The following is an 11,436-nucleotide window of genomic DNA, read 5'->3' as shown; positions in this document are numbered from 1 at the left end:
AAACTCATGGAAGTTAAGTCCATGAATGGCCATTAGCCAGGATGGGTAAGGAATGGTGTCCCTAGCCTCTGTTTGTCAGAGGGTGAAGATGGATGACAGGAGAGAGATCACTTGATCATTGCCTGTTAGGTTCACTCCCTCTGGGGCACCTGGCGTTGGCCGCTGTCGGCAGACAGGATACTGGGCTGGATGGACCTTTGCTCTGACCCAGTCTGGCCCTTCTTATGTTCTTAGCCAAAGAATACACTTTGCAACTTCAAAGAAAACTACACCGATGTAGCTCAGCTCTGCTGGCATGGTACTATGTAAAAGGGAGCGCGCATTAGGATTTATGGCATTTAGAAGGCACCTTTAATACCTAACATCTCAGCGATTGTTGGGGCACTTTGGAGGCTCTTGTGGCTGCAAAACAATCAGCTGGTGGCTGCATTTGAGAAATGCTGTTCTGGAGTCTAAACGAACAAGGCCTTCCCTTCTCTCATTTCCCCAGCGTGTGGCTGAGACTCCTTCTCATGAGATCACTCCCTCTCAGCTGCAGAGAAAAGCTTGACAATGTGACCCTGAGTTTAAAGGTTCAAAAGCAGAAGGCACATATGAAGAATCCATAGTTTAAATGAGACACACTTATTGCTTGAGGGCCCCACTGCCTGATTTTGAGATCCTGGCCAGGCTGACGAATGGGGACTTGGCTCGTTCAAGTAGGTGTGAGTTGGATCAGTGTCATTTCTAGGAGTCTCATTTCGAGCCCCCTTCCAGTGCAGTCTCTTTTCCCATCACATACACCTCAGGTTTACTACAGATCCACCATCTTTCCATGTAGCACCGTGAGCTGCTGACCCCTTTCTCCTCGTTCAGATACGCGCAGTCACCTCCTCCTCTTATCTGAAACCTGCAACACAGAAGCCAGGGAGCTGCAGTCAGGCAGAGGCTGGGCATTTCACACCAGTCCCAGCCAGGGGAGCCGTTCTCCACAGTGCAGGCCTGAGTGCGGAGCAGCTACTCTCCCAGACCCTCAGGAGCAGAGCTCAGGACAGTGGGGGCTTTGCAGAACCGCTGACTGTTCGTGACCCTCTATGCTGAGCAGCCCACAGGGGTGCTGGAGAATGGAAAGTCCCCAGCAGGATGGAGAGAATTTGTTAGACTGATTGTCAAAAGGGACCGGTCCTCTAACAAGAGGGGCAGACCATCACCAGAACCAGACGACCAAGCAGGAAAAGCGGGGGGCAGGAGGAATCTCGCCTCCTTGAAACACACGGAGCAGAACCAAGATGAACCTGAAAGAGGAAATTGCATTCAAGGGTTTCCTTTTCCATTGATCTATAACTCCTGAGCTTTCCATTGGGGATGGGAGAAAAAGAGAGTGTTGAAGAAGTTCCTTTGTGAAAGCATGTGTGCCTTGTTTGTAATCCTCACGTGACCCTCCCAGAGTTCCTCTGGAGTGGAGGGTGGAGTTCTAGGGACAACATGCCTCTCGGGAGGTTTGGGAGGGTTCAGACCTGGTTTTGGGTCCTACAGCAGCTGATCTGCAGGGTCCCACATCCTAAGGAGGGAACCAGACAGGGAGTCCGTACCCCAGGAGACGGCCACAGAGGCCCGAACTCGGGACAGTGTCTGGTGGCTATTCAGACCCAGTGAGGCTGGAAGCAGGTGGGATCCAAAGGTTGGGTCCAATACAGCAGAATGGGGACTGTCCATTGGGGAGCCCTGACCCAGCGCCATAACAGCCTGAGTTTTCAAAGTACTGAAGTAACCCAGACCAGGGAAGTGGGGGGTCTCCACCCCCCTCTAATGGCTGGCCTGCATAAGAGCTTTATCAATCGGGGGGGGGGGGGGTTTCAGTTAAAGAAGTGGATTCTTTCGCTCCTATGGCAGAGGCTCATGCTTCTAGTGCTGAATTCCGGGGTTCAAACCCTGCTCCCGGCTCAAGGTTTTGTGATCACACTTGGAGCCCACTGAAACCCATCGCGGGGTGTTGGTTGGGCAGCCATCACTACTGTACCCCGTTCCCGTGGGAGCCCCAGGCGTCCAGCACCTGTGAACCGCAGGCTCCTTTAACATCGGTGCCTTGCTGCGGATTCAGAGGCCTCACCAGCCAAGTCACTCAAACCTGCCGGCTGCAATCCCCAGCGGGACCTGCACCTGCCATGCACTGCTCGGCATGCTGCCCTCTCTAGCGGCCACTGTTAACCTGAGCTCCCTGCTGCCTCCTTTCCGCAGGGGGGGTCAGACACCCCAGGGACCTTGCTGAAGAGGGCTGGGAGAGAACAGCGAGTGTCCCAGCTGAAATCCCAGCGCGCTGCGAGGGCACCTCTGGCTATGGCGGGCTCTGTCTCCGGCCCAGCACCGTGCTGCGGGGAGGAGCCGAGAGTTCAGGGACACGCCGGCTCCCATCGGTCTCCGATACACGCAGGACGCGAACGGACCAGGGTCGTGTCTGGTGGTTTCACTAGCACTGAATGGTGGATCGACCTGAGCTCAAACCGCTCAGACACCAGAATCCCCAAGCCCAGGGAATTAGTCCAGAGGGGTGAGAGAGACTCACAGGCCCTTGAATTTGGTGCCGTTGGCCCATGTCCAGGGCTGACCCTGCTCCCTCCGGAGGCCGATCCAGTCATAGACACCCTTATGGTGCAGCAGGAACGCCTTAAAGAAAGCCGAGGGACAGCAGGTATCAACCCCAGCTCCCGTGCTCCCCCCACCGCCCCTCCAGGGCTCTGTGCTGCAGAGAATCCCAGTCACATATTGAAGGGTGCTCAGTTTATTTTCGGGGGGGGGTTCCCTTCTCTCTTGCAAAGCACAAGACCACCCGGGCAGTCTTAACCCTCCCACCGCACACAGCAGCCCCACCCCAGTGCTCCCAGTCACCCACACCCCAAGTCCCCCTGGGCTGGGGGCAGCTGCTGGGTCTGAGCTCTCTGCAGAGACGTCTCTTCTCACAGAGCAGCCCCCGCTCACCACAGCAGGGTAGGAGGAGGGAGCGAGTCAAGCTGAAGTGGGAGGGGTCAATGTGACAAGTTCCCACCCCCACCCCACCCCCCCACATCCTCACCTGGCTGCTCCTTTCCCTTCCCCCAAACAGGAGCACTGGCTGGGTTCTCAGTCCCACTCCCGCAGCCAGTAGATGCCTGAGCCAGCCGTGCCCTAGAGAGGGGCTGTCTCCCTATTTGGGGAGGGTTAAGCTGAGAATGGCCAATCCTCGTGATCACACCCAGACAGTAGGGCCCTGGGCCCAGCCAGGGCTGGCGTTCAGCAGCTGGAAGTTCATTCACTCCGGCCTCCCAGCACGGGAGGGGGCACAGCTGCTCCTCACCCCACAGGGGCAGAGCCCAGGTCCTACTGTAGCAGCCGCCGCTGAGCCAAGGCCAGTGTCTGGCAATTCGAAAGTCTCTCACCATTTCCTGCTCACTGTCGATCCCAACCAGGGAGGCACCCGGTGGAGAGCAGCGGCTCTGGCTGTCGGTCCAGCTCCCTTCCCTCTCTGAGAAATAGTAACATTTCCCTCGGTATCCCATCCAGCCGTCTAGGCAAGCAGGGCCAGCAGGGGGGCACAGATCAGCTGATGAAAGCTTAGATGCCAGCACTGAGAATGAGACAGTCACATGGAGGGTAAGAGTTGCACCTAGAATTGGGCATTTGACTGGTACAAAAATTGGTTAACTGACCAGTCAAATGTGCCAGATAGTGGTCAGATATTTTAAAATACCAATTTATCAGAACAGTAACAAAAAAGAGCAAGACGTCATTGTCTCCAGTAGCTTTAGCTTGATATGGATCTACTGAATTTTTTTTTTAAAATGTACTTCATTGAGTTATTTTAACTCAGAAAGCAAAGGCGAAACACTGAAACCAAGTTCTGAAAAACACCAGCTAGGCTCCAAGACGCAATCCGAAAGGCAGGCTGCCTCCTGCCCCCAGGGCTCTCGCTGGAGTATTTGACTGTGGCCAAACGAAAAGGAGGACTTGTGGCACCTTAGAGACTAACCAATTTATCTGAGCATGAGCTTTCGTGAGCTGCAGCTCACTTCATCGGAGTGTAGCTCACGAAAGCTTATGCTCAAATAAATCGGTTAGTCTCTAAGGTGCCACAAGTCCTCCTTTTCTTTTGGCGAATACAGACTAACAGGGCTGCTACTCTAAAAGAAACAAAGAGGATCAATCAGCTCCACACGCTGCCAACTCATTTGCGGAGGGGTTTGGAGGCAAGGGGACCCGCTCCCCAGCCTGGCATAAGGGGCCCCTGATCTCGAGCGGGGGATGGGACTGTCTCTCACTGTGTCTCTGGGCAGCGCTCAGTACAAGGCAGCCCCGACCTCAAGAGCTGAGCTCTAGGTGCTGCCATAACACTCACAGTCATTTATAAGTGACCCAACTGCGTCTCCTTCAAGGCCCGGAAAGGGTTAAATCTCACACACTGATTTTGAGTCTCTCTCTTGTTTAACCCGTCTCCTCCCGCGAGAAACAAGCCCCCCCCCCCCCTTAAATAAACGGTGAATCACGTTCTAGCAGTGTCTGGAGTTAGTGTCTAACAGTCTGGGGCATGCAGTTCTTCTCGCACCGCCCCACATGCCCACTGCCTGCCACTGAGTGAAAATCACAGCACTTTTCCAAGCCATTCACCTCCCTTTGAATACCCACAGGTTCATTCTGAAAGGTTTTTTTTTAATTTGTTTAATGAAGCCATCACAGTCTCTTTAGCACATTAATAAGCCTGATATTTCCCAGCTGCTTAGGAGAGAATCCGATCAGACTTTCTGCCCCCTTATTTATTATTATGATGATTTTGTATTACATCAGCTCTTAGGAGCCCCATGCATGGACCAGGGTTGTGCTAGGTGCTGTACAAACCCAGAACACAAAGCCAGTCCCTGCCCCTTGTGCGAGAGTGGCACTGTTAGCCCCATGCGGGATTGATGGTAGGAATCATTCCCTTTGAGGTGGGTGAGACTGGAGGAGGAAGGTAGCTGGGTCCATAAGCGTGTGCCATGAACACAGCTGTGCAGGAAAGGAACAAACCGTGGATCAGGGTTTTAAAAATCAATGTAGAATAAAGGATTAGATGAAAAGCAGATGATGCTATGAAAGGAAATGCTCTGCTACATAATGCGTAATTAGCCTGCGGAACTCATTGCCCCAGGATGTTGTTGAGGCCAAGAACTTGGCAAGATTCCCAGAATAATTTTATTTGGATGAGGTGAGTATCCAGAGTTAGATACTAAAGGTTGTTTTGGAATCACTAAAAAAATTGGGAAGGGCTATAAACCCTCATGCTTCAGGGCACGATCCAACCTAACAAGGGTCAGGAAGGAACTTGCCTTGGGAGCACTTTTCAGAATTTGTTCATGCTCTGGGAGCAGCAAGACTGGTTCTTTCTTTAGGCAGCAGGAGTGTGGGAGGGTGGGGCCAAAAACTGGCTTTACCCAGCAAGATCCAACTTACACTCGCTCCCAGGAGGGAGGAAATTCCTACCTGCTATGAGGCCACAGTTAAAGAAAACATGGATGCAGTTGCAAGAATATGAAATCAGGTCACGTAGAATATCAAGGTTGGAAGGGACCTCATCTAATCCAACCCCCTGCTCAAAGCAGGACCAATCCCCAATTTTTGCCCCAGTTCTGTAAATGGCCCCCTCAAGGATTGAACTCACAACTCTGGGTTTAGCAGGCCAATGTTCAAACCACTGACCTATCCCTCCCACCCCCTTGCCTTCTGCTGACACACATGCACTCTACATGCCTGTCTATAGAAATCTGGGGTCCATCATGTTTGCTGGAACCCCACCCCTTCCATTCCACCCCAGTTACAGATGTTTTGAGCTCCGGGTCCCGGTACAAGTGTCACACCTGTCCCATCTCTCATCAGCCTCACACACTCCACTCTCTAGGCTCCTCCTGGTCCCCTCTCTCCCAGGCCCAGATCAACAAGGTATTTGGGCTCCTGACCTCTACTGATATTATGGGACCCTGTCGCTCCCCCAGGGATGCAGAGCTGCCTGGCATCATTCACCTTCTAGCCTGGCCTGGCTCCTGGTGGAGTTAGTCCCTCCCTAGCAGAAGGGCCCGTGGCCAGGCTGGCACTGAGCCCGTCGTCACAGTGGTGGAGCAGCCCACGAGGCTAGGGCCGCGACTGCGGGCGGTGCTCGGCGCTGCTAGGGAGCCGGGCCCAGCTTGTTGTAAATGCTTTAGTAGGACATGAGAATGTTTGAATGGTTCTGTCAACTAGGGAGTGCACACTTTCCCCTAGAAAGAGACTGAAGTATTAATGGAAAAGCTGATTTTAAATTGCTCTTAGCGAGTGGGGCTGATTTGATCCTGGGAGCGGCTCCTAGGGAGCTGGAGGCAATGTTACGGACCCCGCCGATCGCCTTGGGATCGTTGACCCGACAGAGCCAGCTGCAAGAGCAGCCCAGCGGGCTTCAGCCGAAGACGGGCTCTTGGCGAGACTCGCTTTTAGCCCGCTTCAAGGGCCCCCGATCCTGTGCGAGCCGGGCTCTGTTGGCCTAGGCTCGGGCTGCTTTGGCACTCCGGCGGCAGATGGAGCCATCGGATTCTCCCCCTGCCCAGGCAATGCACCCCGCGGGGCTTCCTCATGGCAGCAAAGCCAGGCCCAGTGTCACTGGGGGGAGGTTTTCGCCTCCCTGCTCCTGCCCGTGCGAGCAGCACAAGTCTCTGTGCGCTCTGCCTTCTCCCCTGGCCGTGCTCTGCCTTTGGATTGCACCTGCTGCGGTGCTAAGGGGAGGTGCTGCTGGGGGTCAATGTGGGGCAGCAGCCGGTCACGGGGCCAGTGCCCCAGCGAAGCCCCAGCTCCAGGAGGACCCCGACAGCAGCAACGTGAAGGAGGTGGAGGAGATGGGGGGACAGGAAGAGGAGGAGATTCAGACGTGGGGATTCCTGGCCCTACCAACACCCTCCACAACCTCCCAAGGCGGGCTCCTGACCCATGAAGCCAGAGAAGGCACTTCTGGTGAGCGAACCTTTGTAAATACAATAAGGGTTTAAAAGCAAGTGTGTTTAGTGATTCATTTGCCCTGAAGACTTGGGATGCATTCACGGCCAGTACAGCTACTGGAAAAGTCTGTTCATGTGTCTGGGGACGGAGCGGGAATCCTCCAGGGACATCTCAGTGAAGCTCTGCTGGAGCTACTCTGAAAGCCTTTGCAGAAGGTTTCTGGGTGGGGCAGCCTTATTCCGTCCTCCACGATAGGACACTTTACCACGCCAAGCCAGTAGCAAGTCGTCTGGAATCACTGCAGCACAGAGCATGGCAGAGAATGCTCCTGGGTTTTGGGCGCATTCAAGCAACATTTGTCATTTATCTCTCTGTGTTAGCCTCAGGAGAGCGATATCATTCATGGTCACCTGGTTGAAATAGGGGAATTTGTTCAAGGGGACATTCAGAGGTGCCTGTTCTTGCTGAGCTGTTTGGGTGTGGCTGATGATAGCCACGCGGTGGGGCGAGGGGTGAAGCGATCATCCCAGAGAATTGGGTTGAGGGGGGGTGTGTTGTGTTGCACATCCACCTAAAAACTGCAGCCTCTCCTTTTCAGTGGCCAACCCACCAGGCATTGCTTGGTATGGGAAAGGAGGGCACCGCAGTTCGAAAGCATTCCCACATGTTATGAAGGCGGAAGAAGCCAAACTCCGCGGGCCCCTTGGGATTACTAGGGCTACCTGCAAGCCAAATTCTGGTGCCCAGCCACATGTGATGTCTCACACCAAACCAGCAGGCACTCAATATAACAGGCAAAATGTGACCTTGTATCGAAAGAACATGTGCTGTGTGGTTTGAATCGCTTGATTCACTCTGAAAGAGTCTCCCCTTTGTTCTCTAAAATGTATCTTTTTTAATTCTGCTCTCCCTTTTTTTCCTCCCACAGGTGCAAATGTTTCTACGCTCCCCCTATCATCTCCATCCCAGAGGCTATCCCAGATTAGAAGGCAAAAAATCCGCACTCGTGATGACATGTTTTCCGAGCTCATGCAGTCCTCCCGCCCCACCACAGTTGGGGAACCCCATTGCAGCAAAGCCATCCACTATGACCTGCACATTTCCCAGAGTCACTACCCTTGGTAGCAGCAGCTCAGTGATTGCGTTGGCTACTTGGATCCAGCAGCCCCCAAAGTTGATTTGCCCACTCCAAATTAATTCCCAACTGACTGGTAGCAGTCAGGCGTTGCAAGCTTCCAGAGGGCTATCGCCACTCGTTTCTCAACTGTGAGGGCTCCTCCCATCTTGGTATTCTTGCGCTTCAGAGCAGAGGAAAGCAAGTCACAAAGTTCCATGAAAGTGCCCTTACGCATGAGAAAGTTTTGCAGCCACTGGGAATCATCCCATACCTGCAACACTATGCGGTCCCACCAGTCTGTGCTTGTTTCCCAGGCCCAGAATTGGCGTTCCACGGCATGAACCTGCCCCATTGCCACCAAGATGTCCAAATTGCCAGGGTCCGTGCTTTGAGAGAAGTGCGTGTCCATGTCCTCATCACTCTCGTCACCGCGCTGCCGTCGCCTCCTCGCCTGCTTTTGCAGGTTCTGCACGTACTGCAGGATAATGCGTGAGGTGTTTACAATGCTCACAATTGCAGCGGTGAGCTGAACGGGCTCCACGCTTGCAGTACTTTGGCGTCTGCACGGGTAATCCCGGAAAAAAGGCACGAAACGATTGTCTGCCGTTGCTTTCACGGAGGCAGGGAGGAAGGGAGGGGACACTGACGACATGTACCCAAAACCACCCGCAACAATGTTTGGTCCCATCAGGCATTGGGAGCTTAACCCAGAATTCCAATGGGCAATGGAGACTCCGGGGACTGGGGGTAGCTACACACAGTGTACCGCTCCAAGAATTGATGCTCCCCACTGTACTGTGGACGCACTCCCCGATGTAATGCGCTTAGTGGGGGGACACACAATCGACGAAATAAAGTTGGTTCTGAAAAATCGACTTCTGTAAAAGCGACCTAATTTCGTTGTGTAGACATATCCTCAGTAACAAAAGTAGTCCCCCAGCCTCACTACTTAGATCTGTCCTCTCTTGGTGGATACTTTCCAAAGCCAGTCATAACGGTTGCAGTAATTTTAAGACAACTGCCAAGAATCACTCATAAGAAAGCCAGCAGGTTTTCCCAGGTTGGACTCATTTGAACTTCAGTCCCAGTGTATCTTCTATTTGTTTCCAAAATGTTCAATCCTTTTGGACTCTTGCTGAAAAAAGAGTCATAAAAAAACCATGAAATTTGTGGCTTTTTAATGTCTTGGAGATTCTGCAGCTTGTACTAGCGCTAGTTGGCGTAGATGGCCTCTACAGTGTGTGTAGGAGAGATTAGGGTGACACTTTTCTCTGAGCAGAGCTTGTACTCCACTAAGTCTTCCAGAGAAGTTTGTAGCTCCATCAAATGCACAAGCAGCCATCTCTTTGGGGTTCAGTTGACAAGCATTTAACTCTTCTAAAATGTCACAGATGCAGCTGATGTGTCTCCTATAACCTGAACATCTAGAATGCACCTACTGGCCTACCAGAGACATCAAGATAACATATGCAATGACTTAATAATTGATGCCTATTTGCATTGGTGCATTCGCCAGCCATGTATGCACATATTTTGAATATAGTGAGAGAGTTCTTCATTTTTTCAGCTCCTGAGTCTTTCCCTGTTGCACTGCATGTTTCTAGAGAGTCAGCTGAGCTTCTTGCAGAAAGATAGTGAGCATTTGCCAGTCTTGTTCAGAACCAGTGTCCAACTTCAGGATTAACAAGTGACAGTGCGCTTAACATAGGCCTCTAGTTTGTAGTGTGTGGTATCTCCTGCACAAATCCAGGTTCTCGTGTGTGTGTGTGTGTGTGTGTGTGTGTGGTTTTTGGGAGGGGGGTGAGGGGGTGAGAGAACCTGGATTTGTGCAGGAAATGGCCCAACTTGATTATCATGCACATTGTGTAAAGAGTTGTCACTTTGGATGGGCTATCACCAGCAGGAGAGTGAATTTGTGTGGGGGGGTGGAGGGTGAGAAAACCTGGATTTGTGCTGGAAATGGCCCAACCTGATGATCACTTTAGATAAGCTATTACCAGCAGGACAGTGGGGTGGGAGGAGGTATTGTTTCATATTCTCTGTATGTATATAAAGTCTGCTGCAGTTTCCACGGTATGCATCCGATGAAGTGAGCTGTAGCTCACGAAAGCTCATGCTCAAATAAATTGGTTAGTCTCTAAGGTGCCAGAAGTACTCCTTTTCTTTTTGCGAATACAGACTAACACGGCTGTTACTCTGATAAACTGAGTTGTGTCTCCAGCATTCTTAACAGCCTCCTTAAGTTCTTCTAAAATTGGCTTTGACAGGGACTGGCTTAGAAGGCTTTCTGCATGTCGACGCAGTCCAGAGGCAGCCTTTTCATGTCGGTTGTCAGCATTGGCTTAGCTGATCAGTCTGGCAAACCAAGCTCCTCCACTTCTACTATATAAATTCATGACATGCCCACATCTTAAATACTGCATGTAGTTCTGGTCACCCCATCTAAAAAGAGATATATTGGAATTGGAGAAGGTACAGAGAAGGGGAACAAAAACGATTAGGGATATGGAACAGATTCCATATGAGGAGAGAAGACTGGGCCTTTTCAGCTTGGAAAAGCGTGGATAGGATAGAGTCTTATAAAATCTTGATTGATGTGGAGAAAATGAATAAAGAAGTGTTATTACCCCTTCATTTAACGCAAGACCCAGGGGTCACCCAATGACATGAATGGGCAGTACGTTTAAAACAAACAAAAGGAAGTATTTCATCACACAACGCACAGTCACTTTTTTGCCAGGGATCTTGTGAAGGCCAAAATTATAACAGGGTTCAAAAAAGAATTCGATCAGTTCATGGAGGCTAGGTCCATCAATGGCTATTAGCCAATATGGGCAGGGATGCAACATCATGATCTGAGTGTCTCTAGCCTTTGTTCGCCAGAAGCTGGGAGTGGACGACAGGGGACGGATCAATCAAAGATTCCCTACTCTGTTAATTCCCTCTGAAGCACCTGGAATAGTCATTGTGGGAAGACAGGACACTGGGATAGATGGACCATTGATCTGACCCAATATCACCATTCTTACATAAAATATAATTATAATAAAAAAAAAGTTTAGTACAGAAACTCCCCAAGATAATGACCTCTTGAGATAGCGATGATGTGAGATAATGACGTTGGCAAATAACGCATTTTAAAAATCTTGGCCTACTAGGGAAGATATATTGATGTAAGTTTCTCAGTCACAAATCTAGCTTCTGGAGAAAGGTCACTAAAACATAGTCCAGTGCTCTGGCTGCTGTTGTTTGTCAGGCCACCATTCACCCGATTGCTCTGCCCCAACAGCCCTGCGCTGTCACCGTCTGCTGCCACTTGCCACTGTGACCTCTGTGAGTTGGTCTCTCGCGGTTCCCACCCAGCTCTCAGTGGG

General features: G+C 51.5%; 1 protein-coding gene across 1 annotated transcript in view; it reads right to left on the bottom strand.

Moving 5' to 3' along the window:
* Nucleotides 1–735: 735 nt before the first annotated feature.
* Nucleotides 736–11,436, bottom strand: part of LOC311530631 (C-type lectin domain family 2 member D-like) — a gene marked incomplete at both ends in the record, with an annotated part of 432,554 nt that continues 421,853 nt past the window's right edge. The window contains 3 exon segments of the mRNA XM_084647460.1: nucleotides 736–889; nucleotides 2,543–2,643; nucleotides 3,393–3,580. Of these exon segments, the coding sequence (XP_084503586.1) occupies nucleotides 736–889; nucleotides 2,543–2,643; nucleotides 3,393–3,580 (443 nt within the window).

The sequence above is a fragment of the Lepidochelys olivacea genome (assembly GCF_965140295.1).
Source record: "Lepidochelys olivacea isolate rLepOli2 genome assembly, chromosome: 14".
Lineage (NCBI taxonomy): Eukaryota > Metazoa > Chordata > Testudines > Cheloniidae > Lepidochelys > Lepidochelys olivacea.
The sequence above is the reverse complement of the archived record's forward strand: the minus strand, read 5'-3'. Positions and strand labels throughout refer to the sequence as shown.